Genomic DNA, 21,404 nt, shown 5'->3' with positions numbered 1-21,404 from the left:
GATGCTACCTCTAAAATGGTTGAATGTGACCAAATTTTTGGGTACAGTAACTATGATTCTTTCATTCTTATTTTAATACTTCCTGCATTATTAAGCATATTTTCCATAGAATCCTTTGGTATTTTCGCTCAAGGCTTGAGTTTTTTCCTTATTTATTTCATTTTGAAAAATGCTGCATGTTGTTCTGTGTAGGATTTCTAACTGAATGTTCATGCATATTCATCATAATGCTTCACTTGTCTTCTTGAGCGAGCCTATAAAACTTTCAAGTCAGATTTTACTTTGTCTTTAATTTTTCCATTTGCTTTAGTTGCTCTATGATCAATAAATAGCAAGGTTCAGAGTCCCTTCTGACATCTACTTTGATGTCTTCTATCTTTCCTGTCTTTTTAATGACCTTTTGCTCCCTTCATCTATGATGCTCATGATGTCATCCCAGAATCATCTAGTCTTTTATCATTAATGATCAGGCAATGCTGCAAGGCTATTATTGAGATATTCTCTAAATTCAGGTGGGATATACTCACCTGAATACTCTTATATTTTTATCCTACTAGACTTGTTCTCATCTTTTTCAGTTTCAATTTGAACTTGCACAATAGCAATTGATGGTCTGTTCCATAGTTTGCCTTGTTCTAATTCTGGATAAGGATACGGAGCTTCCCTATCTGCCTTTCCACACATTGAGGAGATTTGATTCTTGGGTGTTACATCCATGTGGCTTTGTTTACAACTACATATGTTAAAATGAAGGTATCTCATGATCATTTTAAAAATTCATAATTATTGCTCTAATAACATTTGCATATTCCCTGGTGAATTTTAATAAATGAGAATAAAATGGTTTGTTTCAAGTGTTTAAGACTTCCAAAATTAAAATGGAAAGCAATGTTCTGACTCAGTCAACAAGGAATATAAATTAGGGGATATATTTCTAATAATATTCTAACAGACAGACAAAGGTTATAAATATTTTAAATATTACATTTAAAATTAACATGTTAATGAGTGAAAAATATTCACATATTTTCCATTTTCTTTTGCTCTCTGTCTTTAAAATATCACTACTTGTTTTCTCATAAGCATTCTAAAACTTTCAGAATACGAGAAGGTACCCACTAAAGGGAAAAAATAAATGGAATTATTTTTTCAAAACTATAAATTTAAAATTTTTAAATAAAACAACCTTTATCACCTTCAAAGTACTCTCCATTACCCTTAACACATTTGTCATATTTGTGATTCCATTCTTGGAAACATTAAAAGTCATCTGTTCGGATGGCTGACAGTACCTCCCTCATTATTTTCTTCACCTTCTGTGTCGTTAAATTGCTGTCCTTTCATGTCCCTCTGGATTCACGGACATAAAAAGAAGGTGCACAGAGTGAGGTCAGGTGAGTTAAGATGCATGGGGCCAGAGGGGCATGCTGTTTTTTCACCCCAAATTGGCACACTGAGATGGCTACCTGAGCAGGTGCATTGTTGTGGTGGCAGAACCAGAGTCCCATCTGCCACAAATAAGGTCTTTTTTGTGGCACAGTTACTCTATCATTTCAGAACCTCTAAATAGAAAGCTTGATTAATAATCTGACCTGGTGGAAGGAACTCCAAGTGGATTATGAGTCAACATTTTTGTCTTTTTGAGATGTCGACGGATGTCTAGAATGAGTTTTATCATCAATCGGCATTTTACCTTTCTTGAAATAAGAAAAGCATTCATACACTTGAGTTTCTGAAGCATATTTTCCAGGCAGGAAATAAAATTTCACAACTGCATCCTGTTCTCTTACATTGGCCAAAAGAAAAACTGATTTCCAGTGATATTACTTCTACAAAAAAAAAAAAAAATTCACTGAGACCAGAAAGAACTTTCCCAGGTGACGCCACTGGGTGCGCTAAGAGCAAGTTACTCACCTACCAAGAAAAATGCATAGTGTGAAAGTTATGCCCAGTGGGGCTTTTTTCTCCATTTGGGGGGCGGGGGTTCCCCCTCTTTATAGAAATGTCTTTTTAAAGTCCTTCAGTTTTCTAAAGTAAACTTCCCTTTTATTAAAATAAATGGCATTGCTGTTGAAGTGTAGGCTCTTGTCCTTTTTAACAGTATGGGTTCGACCGTCCTACAAGTTGGATGCACACACGTGCCCTGTTAATTGCTAGCAGCGTTACGTGGTCAGGTTCAACGACTTCTCTGATCCTCAGCTTCCTTATTTATAAAACAGTAACAGGATCATTCGACATATAAAAAACAAACTTTTGAAAGGCAAGGATGTTACTTTGAGGACTAAGGTGCCATGGTCTTTTCAATTACCTCACACGCATGTGACCATGATAAGTTGGACACTGAATAAGGAAGACTGAAGAAGAGTCAACACATTTGAATCATGGTGCTGGCAAGAAAATATTGAGAATACAATGCATGTGAAGTGAATAAACCAATCTGTCTCAGAAGATGGGCAGCCATAATGCTGCTTGAACTTCATCTCATTTACTATGGGCATGATGGAGACCCGCCCCTAGAAAGGAATAGCACACTTGGTAAAGCAGAGGAGCAGAGACAAAGACGTCTTGACGCTGTGGTGCAACAATAGGATTGGACATAAGAACAGAGGGGGAGCGCGGCACGGGACTGGCATGTTGTGTCCTGTTTTACATGGGGTAACTGTACGTCAGAACAGACATAAGGGCACCGACAGCAGCAACAACCAATCCTACATATTTCATAAGGCTTTATCAATTATTCATTAAATGAATAACTGTACACAGATTTGTGCCTGGTGCCTTTTAAGTTTCAGGTAATTGTTAGTTCATGATATAAGTTTTCTTCTAGCTACTTTAACTTTCTGTGGTAATCTATTGCACTACTTGCTTGTCTTGATTTTCTCTGGGTGAAATATTGGAGTAAGTGTATGCTCATTGACTTTCTGGATTTTTTGGAACTTCTATGTCGACTTAATCTTTCCACTGTATCTAAAACATACTTTAAAGTCTTTACATCATACTTTCAAGCAAAAAATACCTCTTAATCATTATTTTCACACATCGGTATCTAAGGAGATCCTCTCAATCTCTATTATTTCTAAATGTTTGCCCAATAAGTTGATGTTGTAATATGGAATAATTCTTAATTACCTGGTTGTAAGCAAAAAATGCTTCTAATTAAACAACTGTTTTGAATAAATACAACTGTATTAGACATTTTATTGCTGTTAAATGATCCTTAGTCTTAGCATTCTGTGAGCAGCTATTTTTGAACCTGAAGTTCCACCCAAAATGAGGCACTGACATCAAGTAACAGAAAATATTGATACTGGTTCTTGGCTTCTTTAACAAGGAAACAGCAAAGGCCAGATATAAATTTCTTTTAAAAGAACCACTGAAAGTCCTTTACCTTTTTTTAAATGAGGTTTTCCTTATATATATTATTATTTATTTAATGAGTGCTGTTTTCTGAAACCTGATTCCAAGCTTTGATTTTGCCTCTATCAAAGTAGTTATCTGGGATCGATATTTAGACTCATTGGTTTTGATTAAATACAAAGCTCTAGGGAACTATATGCTTTTTAACATGCAGAAGAAAGTTGCTATGTGATGGGATGTGCACACTGTGAAAGCAGTTTAATGCCCCGTTATGAGACAGTGCCTAATGCACGAGACATCTCTAGGTGGTTTTCACAGTATCATAGGAGAATTAACATAACGAATAATGACAAACACTTAAGTTAAGAGAACCACTGTGTCCTAATCTGTAGCTTGTAAAATCAAATTAGTAAATTAAAATTTGCATGTGAAGCAGTACAAACAATTCAGAACTGAGCTGTTTTACTAGTTCGTCTCCAAACTGAATAAATCACTTGGGTTTATTTTCAAATTATTTAATTTAAATAATTTTATTTAATTATGCAAAGCATAATTTACTTTAATAGTATAACAAATTATGAAAAATATCAATGAAAATGCTACTATAAGATTGTTATGACTCTTTTCTTGAGATGTTTAATCTGCATTTTTAATCAAAATTTGGAACTACCTGTTTCTGAAAGCAATAGCTTTTCATAATGCACCACATTTTAAAAAGATATACTAATCTATGTAAGAGAAAAAAACTGCTAACACTGAAAAGTGTAGTCTATCAAACATTAAATATGGTGCAATGGCCATTTTGTAGAGTTAATTAGTGAAATGGTGAAGCAATTATTAATCTCCAGAGAGGTCAATCGAATTTTCAGTAGAAATTGATCAAGCTTCTTCTGACTCAGAAACACCCTATGGCTAACTATTGATCAAGATTATATGATTATAATTCATATCCCACCCCCAGAGCACATGAAACAAATTATTTCAAAAGATTACTCAAAACATACACGCGATTGAGTTTAATAGAGAAAGTCTCACTAGTGTGAGTCTTGATTGGGTAGTTGCATAGGAAAACACACCTACCTGGCTAGGCTGAAGGCATCGTCGATCAAACCTGCTCGGTTACTGACTGAGAGAACCTATGAGGCCAACCAGAAAAATATTGTCCTGGTTAGAAATTTAGAATTAAAATCCAGGGTTCACATCTGAAAACGGATCTTAAAGATAAAATCCAGAATTTACCTCATGGTTCCTTATTAACTGTTCGATTAATAATCTCCAATTCCTTAGGTCATAGTTGACCCTAAAGTATCTGGTTTGATTGATGTTCCCCAACAACCAGCTTCCTTTGCCCAGAGAAGTGATCCTGTGGTGCTCTACAAACAGCATGTTTTTCAGGATGAAATAGATTTAGATGTTAATGATATATAAAGTATATTTTCTTAATACCAAGGTAAAGTTACTAATAATTATTATTGCTCAATTAAAAGCTAATCTTTCACGTAATCATTTGCATCTAGGATATACCAGTAAATGTTTAGTAGGTTATAACTAGCCTCTATTCCTGACAAAATCCCTATCCCCTACACATAATTGTTTTTTCAACATACATGTGACCTAACATGTACTTGTGTCTGTGTGACATAGACTATATATGCATATAGTATGATTAGAATGAAGGGAAAAGTTTTGAGAACTACATTCTCTTAACGCGTTCAGTAAGAAAGTTATTAAAACAATCGAGCTCATTTATTTCAGAGTCATGGGTGTTCCTTGCCTCTTCCTTGTGCTTTCTTGGAAATACTATAAATAACAGATGATGCAGCATCATCAATAACGCCGGAAAAAGAGACTGCATTTACTTAAGACTCTAATATTTCTACACATAATTAAAAACAAAGATAATAAATTCTGCTTATTGGAATCACCTTGGAAAATAGTAACTTGATTATATTAGCCAGGTAATTCAATTAAAGAAAGCGAGCTGGTAAAAACAATCTTATAACTTCTTACACATTTAACTCCTACAAATATGGTACATATGGAGAATGCTATTCATTTTCAATTGTTTCCTTATTTATTTACAAACCATAGGTCACAATTCCAATGATTTTGTACTTCATTGTGGATGCTTTCAGACCTTGTGTGTCCTAGAACCTGCATACTCTTTAAATAAAATATTTTTAATCTTTGTGCATAAATGTAAGGAAATATATGTAAGTGTACACGTATACATGTATAAAACCACTGCCATGGAGTCAGTTCTAACTCACAGTGACCCTATCGGGAAGAACGGAACTGCTGCTCCTGGTTATGAGGTCAGCTAGCCTCATCTTTCTCTGAAGGAACAGCTGGCTAGTTTGAACCAACTTGCAGTCCAAATGCTTAGCTTGCTATGCCACCGTTTACTATAGCATGTGTTCATGTTCTCTATCTACAAAGCCTCCAGGATTCAGCAGAGCTTATGCTAAAACAGTGTCTCATGCCCAAGGGAAAAATAAATCATTTCCATGATAGCTCACACCAGAAAATGTATCACAGAGACCATGTGCAGCCCATTGGAGTCAGCTTCAGTCCATTGTCAATGTTTTTACATCTCAGACTCCAAATCAGGTTTTCCTATTATTTCCCCAAGGACGCATTCAAACATATAGTTTTTGAATGGAATCTCTTTACATAGAGTCCATCAGAAAATAATTCTACTACCACAAAAGATATCGTGGACAAAAGTGGTCATTAATTGCTCAAAACTGGAATGAAGTGGAAGATTTAGTCCAAACATGCCAGCAAGATGAAGAGGCACCTATTACAGTCCACTAAAATATAATCCCAAACTATTGAAAAAAATCTAATATTTAATGTTTCAAAGCACTGTACTTTGGCCACATTTATATGTAGTACCCGTGCAAACGAGGTTCAGACAGTTGTAATTCAATTGTCCAACACAGCTGAAAATAGTCCATCTCAGGTCTTCCACCATCTAGGCTTCTTTCTAGTCTGGTCTATGCTCCTGACACAACGTGGTATAGTGCTTTTACTATCATAAAATACACATTTTCACATTCCTTCTCTCTTTTTAATTTGAAAGGAGAAATATGACAGTTAAAATAAACTAGAATAGGGGCAAGAAAGTCATGCCCGACTATACATCTATATACATAAATGTTTAAACTTCGATAGCATATTCCTTTTTTAAAACCACTTTACCTATAACCTGATGGACAAACAATGGCCTATAAGGTCCCTTTCAATGCTACAATTCAATGGAAAAGAAATGGTACACATTCTCTTAGGCTGACAATTGATCTCTAGTTTAATAGTGGTATGCAGAAGGAAAAGTCTATCAAGTTCTATTTTAGAGTATGAATGATTTTCTCTACCTATGAGACTTTATAATCTCCTTTTCTTCAAAACTTCAATGTTTATCCACACAATTGCTATAAAGAAGCTTTAGAATATCATCCCCATTTTATGGATGCAATGATGACAAGAGATATAGTTAACAAGAAAATGTGGCAAGTATAAAAAATAAAATTGAAACATTAAGGATACTGTTTCTGTTGATCAACTTTGACTTTATTTTCATGCATCTGTAAGTTCACAATGATCTATTCCTTATAAAATATTAAAATCATGTCTGAATTCACAGAATAAATTGGATCTCCCCACTCCTTAAGTAGTCACTTTATAGGTGATAATATTTAAAATTCAAGCCTCATATCTGATCATATAATTTAGGGTTTTACAGGTTTCAAATTGTCATGATTTATAATTATTAAATATAATTTAAAAGTTATTTCATGCTCATCTTTTATATAAATCTCATGTGATATAATTGGCTCCTGTTTTTAAATCAATTTTATTAAAAAATTTAAATCTATACTCAAATTAAAATAATATGTATGTATAAATGATAAAAGCAATTCTTACCCCTTTTATGTAGTCTGGTCAGTAAAAAAGAAGGAAAGGAAATAAAAGGCAGCCATCTCCTGCTTTTAAGTTTGCCATTATTAAACTGATAACTAAAACCTGAAGGTTATTACTGTTCGTGAATATTTTTATGTCTCTGGTATAAGTGAAATCTGTAGAGAAATAATCCCTGGCAAGATATAGTAATACATTCTTAAATACCTTTTCAGTTCTAGTTAATTATATCCCTAAAATATTCTTCAAATTAACTAATGGCAAGCAATGAATTTTAAAGTGTTCTTTTTCCATGGCCTCGTGATGTACAGTGCATGATGAGAACCATAAAAAATTATGGAAGCTATATTTTGAGGGTCGGTAATAATAATTAAAATTTCTATTTGGAATGTTCCCAAAATGACACAAGTCTTAGGCCATATCAAAACACAGAGCAGTTAATACTTTAAAATATTTTAGTTCTTATCATTCATTTACCACCACCACACACCCAACACACACCCAACACACACACCCAACACACACACCCCAGGACCAAAAGAAGAAGGTGATATATTCTTTACAAACTTGGCTGGCTGCAGATGAGAAGAAATGTCAACCAGGATAACAAAACTGGAAATACACAATAAACTCTGTGATAACTTAGGTGGACTTCCTCCCTAAACTTGTAAGATAATTAAATGAGATAATGTTCTGTAGCTCTTTAAGAGTCACTGGCATACACCCAATGACAAAGTGTTACATAATTAAGAGATCGCCCAGACAGCCTAACAAAACTTTACAATTTTATCCACGGTAAATAAGGGTGTGCTCATGAGAGAAGTATTAAAAATAACAGAAGAAAATCACAGCCCTAGACCTAGCTCTTTACCTAATTTGCCAACGGACTTGATCCAAGTTACCATCAAATTGTAATAAACTCATTTAGAAGATGGGGATTAAAATCATATTGCTTCTAAGGGCTTCTGAGTCTCAAGTAAGCCAATGCTGAAGGCAAAGGTGAGAGCACTTCAGCACTAGTTTAGTGTTTACTGACCTTTCAGAGCCAGTGTCTACTCTATTCTGACTGTGTTCTTTCCTAAAATGTAACTGAATGTATTGCCTTCCACTCTTGGGTAAGCAAATATCCAGTAAATATGCAAGCTATTACATTTATAATGCCTAGATTGTTGGTATTTTCTCAGTGAAAATGAAAGAGAGAAAAAATTTTGGCTGTTTCTAATAACTTAAAAATTGACTTAATACTTTAGGTAGCGTTTTATGTCATCTTTAGAAATAATTATATATTTATCCAAAGGGCTTCAAAAATTTAACTCTCAAGAAAATATGATGATGATAATCAAATTTAAACTTTATAATTAACTATGGCCTTGTGTGAATATATGTGAAATAAAATCTTTACTGACCATGAAAAATTACAAAACATTGATCTGGTTGTTGTCATTAAAATTTGGCATTTTTTTACATGTGTTTATAACAATTGACCAATGCGTTTTTCTCCCTGGCTTAATGCAGATACTTTTCATGTACATTAGTTGTTTGTTTTGAATAAAATAGGAGATAACATATAAAAGAAGTTGAGGTTAACCAATCTTTTCTTTTTACCTAATTATAGTGTGGTGTCAGGTTTTTACTAGGCCTCATCGAAGTTCAGGACTTCAAGAGAAGATGGTGCATAGGTAAAATGACACTGAAAAAGGCAAACTAGAAAGATGACTTTTATTTTTAGCTTCACTGGGAATCGGTCACCCCAATTTGTGCATTTATAAAGCATTTATAAGGCCTTCAAGTGACATGTGGAAAACTTACTTGCTATTGAGTAAACACTTGACGGTATTGAGCAACCTTAAGTATTAAGTGTTACCATGTTCGTGTCAAATAGAGAACACTGCTGGGATTGAAACAAAAGGACACCTTACACTCTGATATGTGTGCAGTGCCTGACTGTGGGGTGGGGATGTGCCACTCACAATACCCCCTTCAGAAATAGCATCCCCTAGAGTTTTAAAGCGTATACCTGTGCAGTTGTTCATAGCAGTTCTTCATATTAACATTGGTGATATTTAAGGCAAACATGTTGAAAGAATGGACTGTCATTATCCTGATTAATAACTCAAGATGAAGCAATCTCTCAAGTACAACCTGTATTGGTCAAGGGAAGGCTTATGGTCTTCCCAAAAAGGAGAAAGTAAAGGATAAAGAGGAAATACCTTCTCCAGCAGGTTTCCAGTAAGAACAGACTCCCTATAGCCCTCACCTTCTAAGCTGAGTGTTTAGGCTGATTCAAATATATAATCAGTAAGTACTTCTACATTTCTTTAACTTTCTCATTTCCACTCTACATTTCAAAGGGATATGTCGTAGTTTATTTCTGAAGATTATTATGTCTCATGTTTCTAAGAAATGTATGGAGGGATGGCATAATTCAAATCGTTGGACAATTACAACTCCCTAGTTTCATTCACCATGTAATAACATATTATGTATTCAAGTAAAGGTGCTTCATGGGGATAAAAGAGAATTATAAAGGAAAATAAGATAGTAAGTGTGAATTCAGAATCACGAAATAAACGCTAACTCAAAGCAATTAAAAGAACAAATTGTAATGAGTTATTTTAAAGGAGAAGAAACCAATAAATGTTACAGTCAGCATTTCAATGTACCACCACATTACATGTGAATGTCTTATATACAATAAACGTGAATGGAATTGTAACTCTTTATAATATGCAGTTTCATATTAAAATTACATTAACACGAAATTATGAGTAACCTTCACCCCTGGGAATTACAAGTGTTTATGTTTCTGATAGTCAGATTACATTCTGGATTCAGTACATTTTGCCTATATGTAGCCATGCATCTATTTTGAGTACTTAACTGTGCCATGTATGAAATGAAACAAACATTTGTTTATTTACTTAAAACAAAAGATATATGCTCAAAACGATGTTTATAGCATAAAGAATTAAAATACACTAACAGCATTGGTGAAAGCAGCAAGGGGAAAAAGGTAGAAAAATGTGACCTTCTTAGTGCCACTGAAGTGTTAATAGAAGATGATCATCGCCTTTTCTCCAACTCGCTGGGAAGCGGAGCAAAAGGAACCCTCATGTGGACCCTGCTGTCCATGAAGGACTTAGAAGGGACTCAAGTACTCTTCTGTGAGTGATTGCAAATAGGCCCCTCTCCTGTTTGGCGCCATTTACACAGACAATAAGGAGCCCTGGTGGTGCTGGGGTCAAAGAGCAACAGCTGCTAACTAAGCGTCCCTGGTTCAGTCTCACAGCTCCTCTGGGGGTGAAAGAGGACACCGGTGTCCTGTGCGTGCAGGTACAGCCTGGGACACCCTAAGGGGCAGTGCTCCCGTGTCCGAGGACTGCTGGGAGTTGGAATCTATTTGATAGCACTGGGTCTGTGGGTAGAAAGACAATGAACTGGCTCTTCTCCCTGCACCTTGAGGTTTGACCCCCAAAGGGTGCACTTTGAGGACAACTCTAATCCTCTCCCTTCAAATCCAATAATTATAATTATCTAATCCCATGAAGGATATTGCTTCTCTGGTCTCTAAAAGAGATAGTCTGAAAATGCAAAGACAGTGGAATGGGATTAAAACTGTTGCCTCAGTTTCAGTTTGTGAGACACTGCTCTAATGGGAGTTCTGCTTACATTTTAATTAAATGTGTGATTATGAAATTATACAGTTTAAAACAGCTACGATGAGATCTACAAAAGCATTTAAATGTTTTCTCTTCACTATGAAAGGAACGAATAAACAAGAATTATATAGGCAGGGTGAAATTGGATGAGTCAGAAATTATACCGAAGAGATCCTCTTATGCTTTCTTATCTTGTAGAGGTGATTATCATTCTTCCATCTTCTCTTTCTAGTTTGTCTTTATGCACATTTTTATAACCCCAGAAACCAGAGGTTAAGTTGCTGAACAATTATCTGAAACCAATTGTCCACAGGGGAGAATATATATCTTACCTGATTTGTTAGACACCCAAATAATTGCTTCTGAAGACACATGGCTTCTATTTCCTACCACAATGGTTAATGGAATCTGCCACAGGTAGCTGCAAAATAGAAGAGTAGCTTTAAAAATACAAATTGGTGTTCATTTGAAAAACATGCATCTTCAGAGGGATTTTTATTAATGCTTTTTAGGGAAGCTACCAAAAACAACAATAAAAAAAGCACTCAGACATCAAAGTAGATTCTAATTCATTGTTTCTATCTCACCAAGAAGACTGTGCACTCAGAAGTTTTCTGTCAATGTAGAAGAGATCTCCTAATAATATACTTTGCCAAAAAAACCCAAAATGTTTGCATTAGGAGTTAAAAGTGGCTAAATACTACAGTATATATTGATTTGAATCTTAAAATAATTCATTTCTATTGTTTTAATATTAAACACTAGTGATTTTATGTATTCACATTTCACCAATTTCTCCTTATTTATTTTATAACTGTTCAGAGAGATATTTTATTATATTTCCATAAGGTTAATATGGCACACATAAGGTGATTCAGGCAAAGAGAATAAAACAAGACTGACAAGATCCCCCTAAAATCCATATAAACACAATGCACCCGACAGGGCACAATTGGCCAAGCACCACCGATACTTAATGTTCAAATGTGGGTCAGAGTTATAAAAGAGAAACATTTGATAAGGTTTGCCTTTTATAGTAATAAAAATCAAGGCCTATATGTTTACATAAAGTATCTATTTAATCTGAAAGGCTAACCAGTTAATGATAGATGATTTTACATTGCGTTCAAGCATTATATTTTATTTTCTTGAAATATAACCTGATTCCTTCAACTAATCATTGTGCTATTGCTAAACAGCTGGAAGTTCAAAGCTAAGAACTGTCCCACGGGAGGAAAGTGGGGCAATCAGCAACTGTACACGTTTACAGGGTCAGTAACCCTATGCAGGGTCATGACGAGTCAGAATGGACTTGCTGACGTGGGCCTGTCTTGTTGTTTTAGTTTGCTTTTATCATTGTGTCATTGGCAAGACTTCACAACAAGCGAGCAATGAGTATTAAAGTCATATATTTTGTTTGTGATATAAGAAGCTATACTGTGTCAGCTTCATAACTGGAGAGCGACTGAAGAACTGAGAACCAGGGGAGACGCCGAGTGACTGATCATAAAATGGGCGTCTTTCTGGAGATTTGGGAAGAGCAGTGCTGAATCGGTCCCTCGACACATAATTGTTTTACGTGTCACAGAGTTCATTTCTCACACTCACAATTAATACATGGGAATTCATCAAGAGTAATATGTCAGATGGAAAAGGGGAAAATTCATTATGTCATAACAACTGCTATCCCCAAAGTCAAAAGTCAAAAGGCCATCCTTGACATTCTGAATTTTAAATGATAAGCTGAACTTAATCAGAGAAACATTTCTGAGTGCCAACCATGTGAAGGTACCCTGTTACACTGTAATTGACTCCACATAATCCATCATGAAAGAACCAATTTATTGTTGCCTAACCTGGTTCTTTGGATAGAAGTTAGTGAACAAAACAATTTATGTTCCTTAAGAGAGGCCTCGACGCATGCAATGAAAAACATGTGATAAATATATGACAATGGACACACCGTGGGAACATCACAGCCAGATTATTTTATTATTTTTTAAACAGCATCCCTCACCAAAGATAATTAATCTATTTTGGTTAATTGGAAAAATAAGTTAAGAGGCAATAGTACCTGGATCTAATCTAAATGCTGGATCTAATTTTCAATTTAAAACACAAGTTTATTTTTTGTGTGTACTTGCAAACAATAGATATTGGAGACATTCAATTAATTACTCTCTGTAATTAGACCGAAAGGAACTGGGTGGAGTATAAGTAAAATGAAAGACCAAATCAATTTCTCTGTAAGACATAGACTAACTTTATGAACAAGACTTTATAGGTGTATATCTTCCACATTGAATTGACGATCTAAATTGTGAAGCCAAACAGATATTAATTAAAAAGCAAACAATATATATGACTAAAAACATCTAAAGACCCTCTAAATAAGTCTAAGACTCTAGTAGTATGTAATATTTTAAAAAGTGATTAGAAAAAATTAATGTGTGTAGTTAGATTATGTTCTTGTTGTTTCTGTTTAACTGATCATATGGATATCATATTTTAAGTAACAATAGAAAATTTTCAAAAAATATATCCCTTTCTTCAGTAGTTCTTAAGAACTCTGATTGTACTAACATGGAAAAGAATTGGTACGTTTTAAAAAGTGGAATGAGAAAAATCACACCCAGGAGTTGCTACTAACATTCACGAAGCATTGATGCACACAGGGAAACCCTCCGGAGACTGCTGCAGGCGGGGCCCATAAGGAAAGGGTGAGTGTGCGGACACACAGAATGCCCTGTTGCCCAAGACTCCCAGGAGGTGCCCCATGCTTCAGGTGGTATTAGTTAACAGTGAAATGTATTAAATTTATAATGAAATGAAGGAAAAACAAACTACGAAAATTCACAACTTCCTGTGTACCAAAGTCCTACCAAGGATTTTATGCACTTAAACACATTACTAAATATATGCAATTGTTAGAAATAGCAAAGATTCATTCTTCCTCTACTTAACAGCTAGGATGTACATTTATTACATATGGAAAAATAATTACATTACACATTAAAAATGTTCCAGGTAAGAGGTAATGATAATTGTCCCACAGAACAGTCATGGCAAAGCGAAAGTCATGATCAGTAAAGCTGGGTGCTTTGGGACCTACAGCTGGCCTGTAGAGTGGGGGGCCTTTGGCCACTTAACTGGGTTTGCTGATGCACAGAGCTGGAGCTAAGTGCTTTGGGCTGAACCTTACACAGGAGTGCCATGCTTGCTGGGTCTTTGTTATCACCTGGAAGAGAACTTGGTGACTTCTCCTGACAGGACAACCATGTCCTATGTATTTTTCACCTTGATTGTATGTAACCTGTAAACTTCCTTAAATAAAACCCTTTAATCTCAAATATTGTCTGTGAGTTCCCAGTTGCCCCTCCAATGAACGATCCAAGTCAGTAGCTGAAAAGTCGAGAGCCGTGGGAAACATTTATTTTAGCACGTCAGCAATGTCTCTTCTAGAGACCTCGGAAGGCTTGTACAAGGAGCACACAGACTTGATTTTCAAGCTTTAACTGAACATTAATATAAATTAAGCAATAATCTAAGTGGGGAATAGTAAATTCTCATCTAGAGATGGATTCTGTCCTACTAGGAAAATTATTTTAAATAATAGAATGTCATGTATATATTTTTTTTGCTCTGTTTGCCATTAAATGGATTCTGACGCATGGTCCTCCAACAGGTCGGGGTACAACTGCCTTAGGGTTGTGCCGGTCTGCTGTCTTAATGGGAGCACACTGCTCCCCCTTTCTGCCAGGGAGTGGCTGGCAGCTTCGACATGCCATCTTTGCTGGCGGCTGAGCACTTTAACACTACGCCACCAAGGGGATTTTAATTTTCCTCAACATTTTTATATACCAATTTCTCAGATTCAGAACCATCCAGGTGGTTTTATAATGCCAGCAGAAGCTAAGCGCTCTGTGCTAAAACTGCTTACTCATGCTGAGAGACTTTCCCCCGTGAAGAGCCAGGCTCCTGGCTGACACCTCTGATGCAGGTTATGGGCTGGCAGAGTATTTTTGTTCAATATTTGTTCTGTCATCTGGGTGTCCTTTCTGTTTTTCTGCATCGGGGAGGCCTGTGTCAGACTGTTCATTCTCAAAGGCATGGCCCCAATCTGGCTTCGCCACAGTCAAGTCGTTTTTGTGTACTTTGTGGTCCATGCCGAAGCGTGTTTCGCCTGGGGCCAGACGGTGGGTGATCAGGGCAGCCTTTGACAGCTGTGGGGACCCAGAGAAGGGGACGAAGCAGTGACAGGCAGATCCCGACAGGGTGAAGGGAGGAGTGTTATTCTGCGTGTTCGGGCAGTTTAATTGCAAAAGGCAACTCCTCATACCTGGTGAAGGCCTCTCTCTACTTGAGCCTTTAACTTCCATGTGCCCCCATCTTGACGAGAGTAGAACAAACTGCAAAGTCAGCAGTTTGAAGCCTCCAGCTCTTCCGCTGGAGAAAGAAGGGGGTCCTACTCCCAGCCCCAGCCACAGTCTCAGAAACTCCCAGGCTAGTTCAACCCTGTGTTTAGGGGGGCTAGGAGTCGCCATCAACCTGATGGCGCAGAATTGGGTTTTCATCTGTATGGCAGCAGACCTGCAAGTCTGTCCCCGGCAGCATGGCTGGGTGAGAACCCAGGGCCAATCTTTCCATTCTAACTGCTGTGGAGCCCAGCTCCTTCCTACACCTATAGTATCGTATCGTATACTATAGTATCGTATCGTATTGTATAGTATAGCTGCTGTACCAGTATTTATCTCAATACAACAGTGAAGACTTCATGTTTTCTTAAATGGAGTTCCAATATCAGCCACCAGAAAATGTTCATGAATCTCCCTAACACTTTTATTCACATCAAGCTAACTTGAAGATGCTATCCATTCATGTAAGTTTAAAATATTCCCCACCAATCCTACATAATAATGGATGATGAAGCCCAGCATCCTAATTTCCCAAGGTGATAGGACACAGCATGAGTAAACTAATATGAGCACTTCTATTTACTTATTACTTTTGATCTCTATACTTGCCCTCCCTTCACCCCTCCAATCCCTTACCAGGGCATTCTATATATAAATTTAAAAACTGCCTGATTTGAAGTGTACTTTCTTACATTGACTCAGTCTTTACTGAAACAAAGTAGTAAAAATAAACTAGAAAAATTGGATAGAATGTTTATATTCTGAATTTTAAGTAACTAAATGGGTTCCCCAATGTTAAATTTATAGCAAATCAAAATTCAGGTGTGTTTTCTATAGTTTTAAACACCACATTTGAGGGAAAGAGAATATATTTTCATATTGCCACTTCTACTTAAGATCACCTTAAGGTATTTATTTAGTTTTTGAGTTTTGTTAACTAGGATAATATTTATTATCTAAATACTTTTGATTTGGTTTTCTAGATTGATCCTATTCAATTCACAACACACCTTAACTTTCTTAAAGATGATTAAAAAATATTATAACAAAAAGTAAAATATCATATCTCACATATAAAATGATTAGAATAATTTAAAATAGTCTTCAATGAAATACCATAAGTGTGCTCATCAATCAGGGGTTAAATATGTAAGGTATCGGCAGTAAAAGGAATCAAAAATACCATATGGAAATAAAGAAATAAAAAGAGTCTTAACTTATATTTCAGAATTATGTTGTCAAAATTATCTTAAAATATTAAAATTAAAAGGTGAATGGCAAAAAGAAAAGTTCCTATATTCATGTTAAATTAAAAGAGAGTCAGTGGTACCTGCTGTTTCGATGTTCAAAGGTTTTGGTCTTAGCACTTATATCATAAATGAAGCGTTGCTGGGTAATGGTTACCCTCTTTTCGGCTGTTGCATTTCCCAAGATGGTGATAACAGGATAGCCCTTCTGGAGCGTCCACTGATCCATGACTTCTTGTATATTTACATATTTTCCATTCCTCTTCAAAGCCTTTAGAACCCAAATTGGATAAATGAGCTTTATAAGCATGAATTATACATATAATTATATTAAATCATTTTCACTTTTACCTTTAATATTTACCTAAATATGAAACATTTCAAGATCAGTGAAGCTAATATAATGTGTTACTAAAATTAATTTTCTCACCTTAAGTTAGGCTTCATGCATATATATATGGAAGTTTCATTAGCATTAATTTTTTTTACATAATGGAGAATAAAATACATTTTACTGGTAAAGTAAATACATGCAGCATCATTAAATATCCCCAGTGTGTCTAGTTGGTATATTTAAATATTTGTCATGCACACAAGAAAACATATTTCCTTAAAAACTTGCAGTATTTCTCACTTTAGCATGACTCACTTCCCAAATATATTAAAATTGTATTCCATAATTATTATCTTTTTAAAGTATGAAAGGCATCAATAACATTAAGTACATTTAAATCCCATTGTATTTTTATTACATTTTATATAGCTCATTACTATACATTTATAAATAATATGCGACAAAGGAAATAAAAGCTCAAAATGAAAACATACTGTCAGCGTCAATAAAAGTTACCAATGGTTTGGGTTCTTTTTCTTCCTATACTTTACCTCTGAGAAGGCATTCCAGAGATCATTTCTGGCTGCATTGCCATACTTATGAATGGTTAAATAATCCTACAAAGAAAATAAGATTTGAATTACAATTTAACTGCTAAGCAATTACCAGTTAATATAATCATTTCTCAAATCAAATAAACAATTCTATTTGCTGTGCTTATATTGATACAAAGAGAAATACTCATAAAGGTTTATAAGAATTAAATTTTAAACTATTCAAAAAAAACTTAAGCATAGCATATTTTCTAATTAAGTATCAAATAACTTTAATCTTTAAAAATTATTTTTGAGAGTTGAATCATTTATAGATTTGGGGGGGTCAAAAAACATCCCTTCATTTATCATGTCAACCTTGGCTTTTTGAATTAAATTACCTCCCCAGTGTAATATTTTGGGAAACCTTGCCCATCAGGATTTTAGACTGGAATCTAAAAAAATATTTCATGGGATAAGAACAACTCTGACAATAACAAATCTTTACTGCGGTGGATGTCTTTCGAGTTCAGATTCCATGGAAGAGTATAAAATGAAAGCAATGTGTGGTTTTGTGTGACCCTTATCAGAAGGCCTAACTAAGAAAGATTTGGTCAAGTGGGACTGGCTGATTTTTGTCTACGTAGCCAGTGTAAATGAGTCCCAATGGCCTTCTGTTAGTCAAACAGGTAAGAGGTATCACTTTGCCCAAAGAGGACTGTTGTCACAGGCTTTCTAGTGCGAAGGTGCCTATTATCACAGAGATAAACATTGCTTTTCATTGACTTGATGAAAAAGTATTATTAAAAAGAAATTTTATCCTGGTCTAATATTTTTTTAATTTAGGAATTCCCAACTATTAGTTAAACCTACACACTCTCTTTCTAATTTAAGCCTTCCTCCTCTCTGGGAGGCATGGATGCATCGCGGTGAATGCGTCCTCAGTTATGACGACTGGGCACTTAGTTTTCCGATGTCGAAGTGGGAGAAGGAGAAGAACATAGATGATGTTAAGCAAAGTGTCTCATTTGAGATCCTTTCAGCCCTAGAACTTGGAGGTAACAGGCAAATGCTTAATTTACATGCCAGTTCTGAAACTGGGAGAAAAATGCTGACTCCATTGAGAACTTTATGTAAAGTGGGATGCTTTGGAGATAATTAAAGTTGTAGAAGCAGATTTTCTGAAATACAAATTGTAGCACCTGTGACAGATTGAGCTTTTGTGGGCAACTCACATGTTCAGATGGCACCTCCCACTTAATCAGACGCCTGGAGAAGCAACATCCACACTGACTTAGCAATGACAGATTTCTCATCAAGATGCTCTGGACAACTTTACTGCGAATTTAGATCTCCAAAGAACTAATCTGAACCTGGAGTTTAGCTTTGGGTAGGAGAGCTATATGAAGCACTCTCTATTTGAACCCTGGGACTAGGATTTAAATCATTTTCTGATTAGGTGTTAAAATTATTAGAAATTTTGCTTTTAATTTGTTTGTGTGTGTATCTTGGGGGAATCTCTTGAATACACTGAAAAACAATGGACATTGAAACTTATAAATGTATGTGAAACATCTATTTAAATGAGAACTATTATTGTTGAGTTCTGTTTATGCAGAGGTATTGGGATAATAAAAGAGAGGCAGCAAAGGGACACCGACGGATCTGGAAAGGACCGATGCAGGAATACAGGTTTCCCCTTGGGGTGGATCAGAATATCTACAGTCAGTCTACCATGAGATCGGTTGGATCTTAGCTTGATTTTGATCATTAGCTCAATGTCTTTTTTACTCTCCCAATTCTGTATAAGGCTCCAATTTGTTTCTAACAAGCTGAAATGGCAATCAGTCAGGATTAAGAAGGGGGTCTTCATATGCCAGGCTGGATATTCAGGATAGAAATGGTATGTTTTTGTTGGAATCCCATCAGCTTCAATATTCATGGCATTGGAATTCTTCAGATTTCAACTGTCTTTCCTCCCCAAACACATATTCTTTAGTTATCCCAGCCTTTCTCTTATACAACAACGATATACATATGGAAATATATTCTTAGTCTTTGGAGAATTACAAAGAAAATGTGAGGATCATGCCTATTAAAAACCATATCATCTATTTATTCTTTTATTTCCATGAATTGTATAATGCACTTAGTATAGACCAGGAAGGTTTCGTGGGAATGGAGGAACAGTGATGGGCAAAAGGTCGTTGAGAAAAAAATGTAAATAACAAGATGCAATTTGAGTAGGTCCCTGTGACTGAAGCTGTGAAAGTCTTGGACCAAAAATTACAGAGCCAAAGCAATTCCAATGGTTGGGGCATGTTTACATCGAACGACTTTAAGTTCTATTCTAACCTACCAGTAAATGAATATGACAATGATTGGATAAGAAATTTATTAATAAATATAGACACATATATGAAAATCCAACATTAGATATGACATTACAATATAAATGTATAAAGTATAATGCTTTGACATCCACTGTAAGAACAGTGATGGGCTGTCTATACTAGATATTTCAGAAATGAAAGAAGTTGAAAATAATGAAGATGATTAGTTGGATATACTTATGAGACCTATCTAGCAATATAAACTGATTACAAGTTAAAAAGGGATTAACCGAAAGCATATTCTGATATATCTACCTATGGGAAAGCCAACATGCATAGTAGTTAAAAGTGAAGTGAACTACTTTAAAATGTAGTTGAAAGGAAGGTTCAATATTATATAACCCAAACCTCTCTGCCATCAAGTCAATGCTGACTCATAGTGACCCTCCGAGGGTTTCTGAACTGTAACTGTTTGCGGGAGTAGATAGCCCTGTCTTCCTCCCATGTACCTGCTGGTGGGTTTGAACTGCCAGTCATGTGGATCACAGTCCCACACGTAACTACTACACCACCAATAGTGATTGAGGTGATATTAGCTACAATAATCTTCTTAATAAGCTCAGGCTACTGAATAGGAAACTGAATTACGTAACCAACCAAAGGGTAGCATCACTAATAATTAAGGAATGTTTCACATAAAAAACTATAATGTCATTTGCCTCTCTTAACACTGAATTGCTTTATATTCCTTCACTTAATTCACATAACATTGGGATAGGTAATATAATCATTTAAGATATCAGGAAATTTGAAATCACAGACCCTGGTCCATATCCAAACCCCATACATATGTCTACAGCCCAATATCCACTAGATTCCCCAAAGATAATTAAGGGTCATATTCAAAGAAAGCTAAACTCACTCTCCTCCCCCAAACTGTCTCTTCTTGAGGGCTTTTCCCCAATGATGAATGTGAACCAAAGAGTCATCTTTCACGCCTTCCTGTCCTTCCCGTCACATTACTGCTCTGATATCCTGAATCTTCCTCTAAGGTGCCACGCTACACATTACAGCTTCTCACCTGGACACAGCGCCTGCCACTGCTTCTTCTCTCTTTCAACCCTACCACACACCACTGTGCTAGCCAGCCAATATGGTGTGCTCAGAAAACACTACACCTTGAGCTCCCTCATGGACTAGCCCCGCTGTACTTCCTCAAGCCTCTTAGCACTTGTTGCCCAGTCTCAGATTAGCTACTTTATTTGAAGATGCCTAATACAATATTTTCTCTATTTCCTAGTTCTCCACTCAAACTTTACCTTTCTCCTTTACTGTGCAAATTCACTTTAATAGTCAAGTCTCAATTTTAATGCATTTTCCCTGAGAATCTTTGCCCACTTCTGCCTCCTTTCTAATTCTGAGCCAAGTACCTTGTACCCTATCAGAAGACATATTACTCTGTGTTTCAATTGCCTGCTCATTAATTTAACTGCCCACATAATCTAAAAACTCCCTAAGTAAATCCCACCCAAACCATTGGCATCCAGCTGTTTCCACTGCATGGTCGTCCTGTAGGAGGGAGTCACACTTCCGGTAGCATTTCCT

The 21,404-nt window shown here is 35.8% G+C and overlaps 1 protein-coding gene across 1 annotated transcript in view; it reads right to left on the bottom strand.

Annotated features, from left to right (window-relative positions):
- The window catches only part of LOC142436607 (thyrotropin-releasing hormone-degrading ectoenzyme-like), a 117,596-nt gene extending 100,039 nt beyond the window's left edge, over positions 1 to 17,557 (bottom strand). The window contains exons 1-5 of the mRNA XM_075540160.1: positions 17,485 to 17,557; positions 16,683 to 16,870; positions 11,270 to 11,358; positions 4,597 to 4,730; positions 4,438 to 4,493 (exon numbers count right to left, since the gene is read on the bottom strand). Coding sequence (XP_075396275.1) covers positions 4,438 to 4,493; positions 4,597 to 4,730; positions 11,270 to 11,358; positions 16,683 to 16,828 — 425 coding nt within the window. The 5' untranslated portion in view covers positions 16,829 to 16,870; positions 17,485 to 17,557. The remainder of the gene's footprint in view (positions 1 to 4,437; positions 4,494 to 4,596; positions 4,731 to 11,269; positions 11,359 to 16,682; positions 16,871 to 17,484) is intronic.
- Positions 17,558 to 21,404: the final 3,847 nt, after the last annotated feature.

This window comes from Tenrec ecaudatus, unplaced genomic scaffold, assembly GCF_050624435.1.
Source record: "Tenrec ecaudatus isolate mTenEca1 unplaced genomic scaffold, mTenEca1.hap1 Scaffold_46, whole genome shotgun sequence".
Taxonomy (NCBI): Eukaryota; Metazoa; Chordata; class Mammalia; order Afrosoricida; family Tenrecidae; genus Tenrec; species Tenrec ecaudatus.
This window is presented reverse-complemented; position numbering and strand designations above follow the sequence as displayed.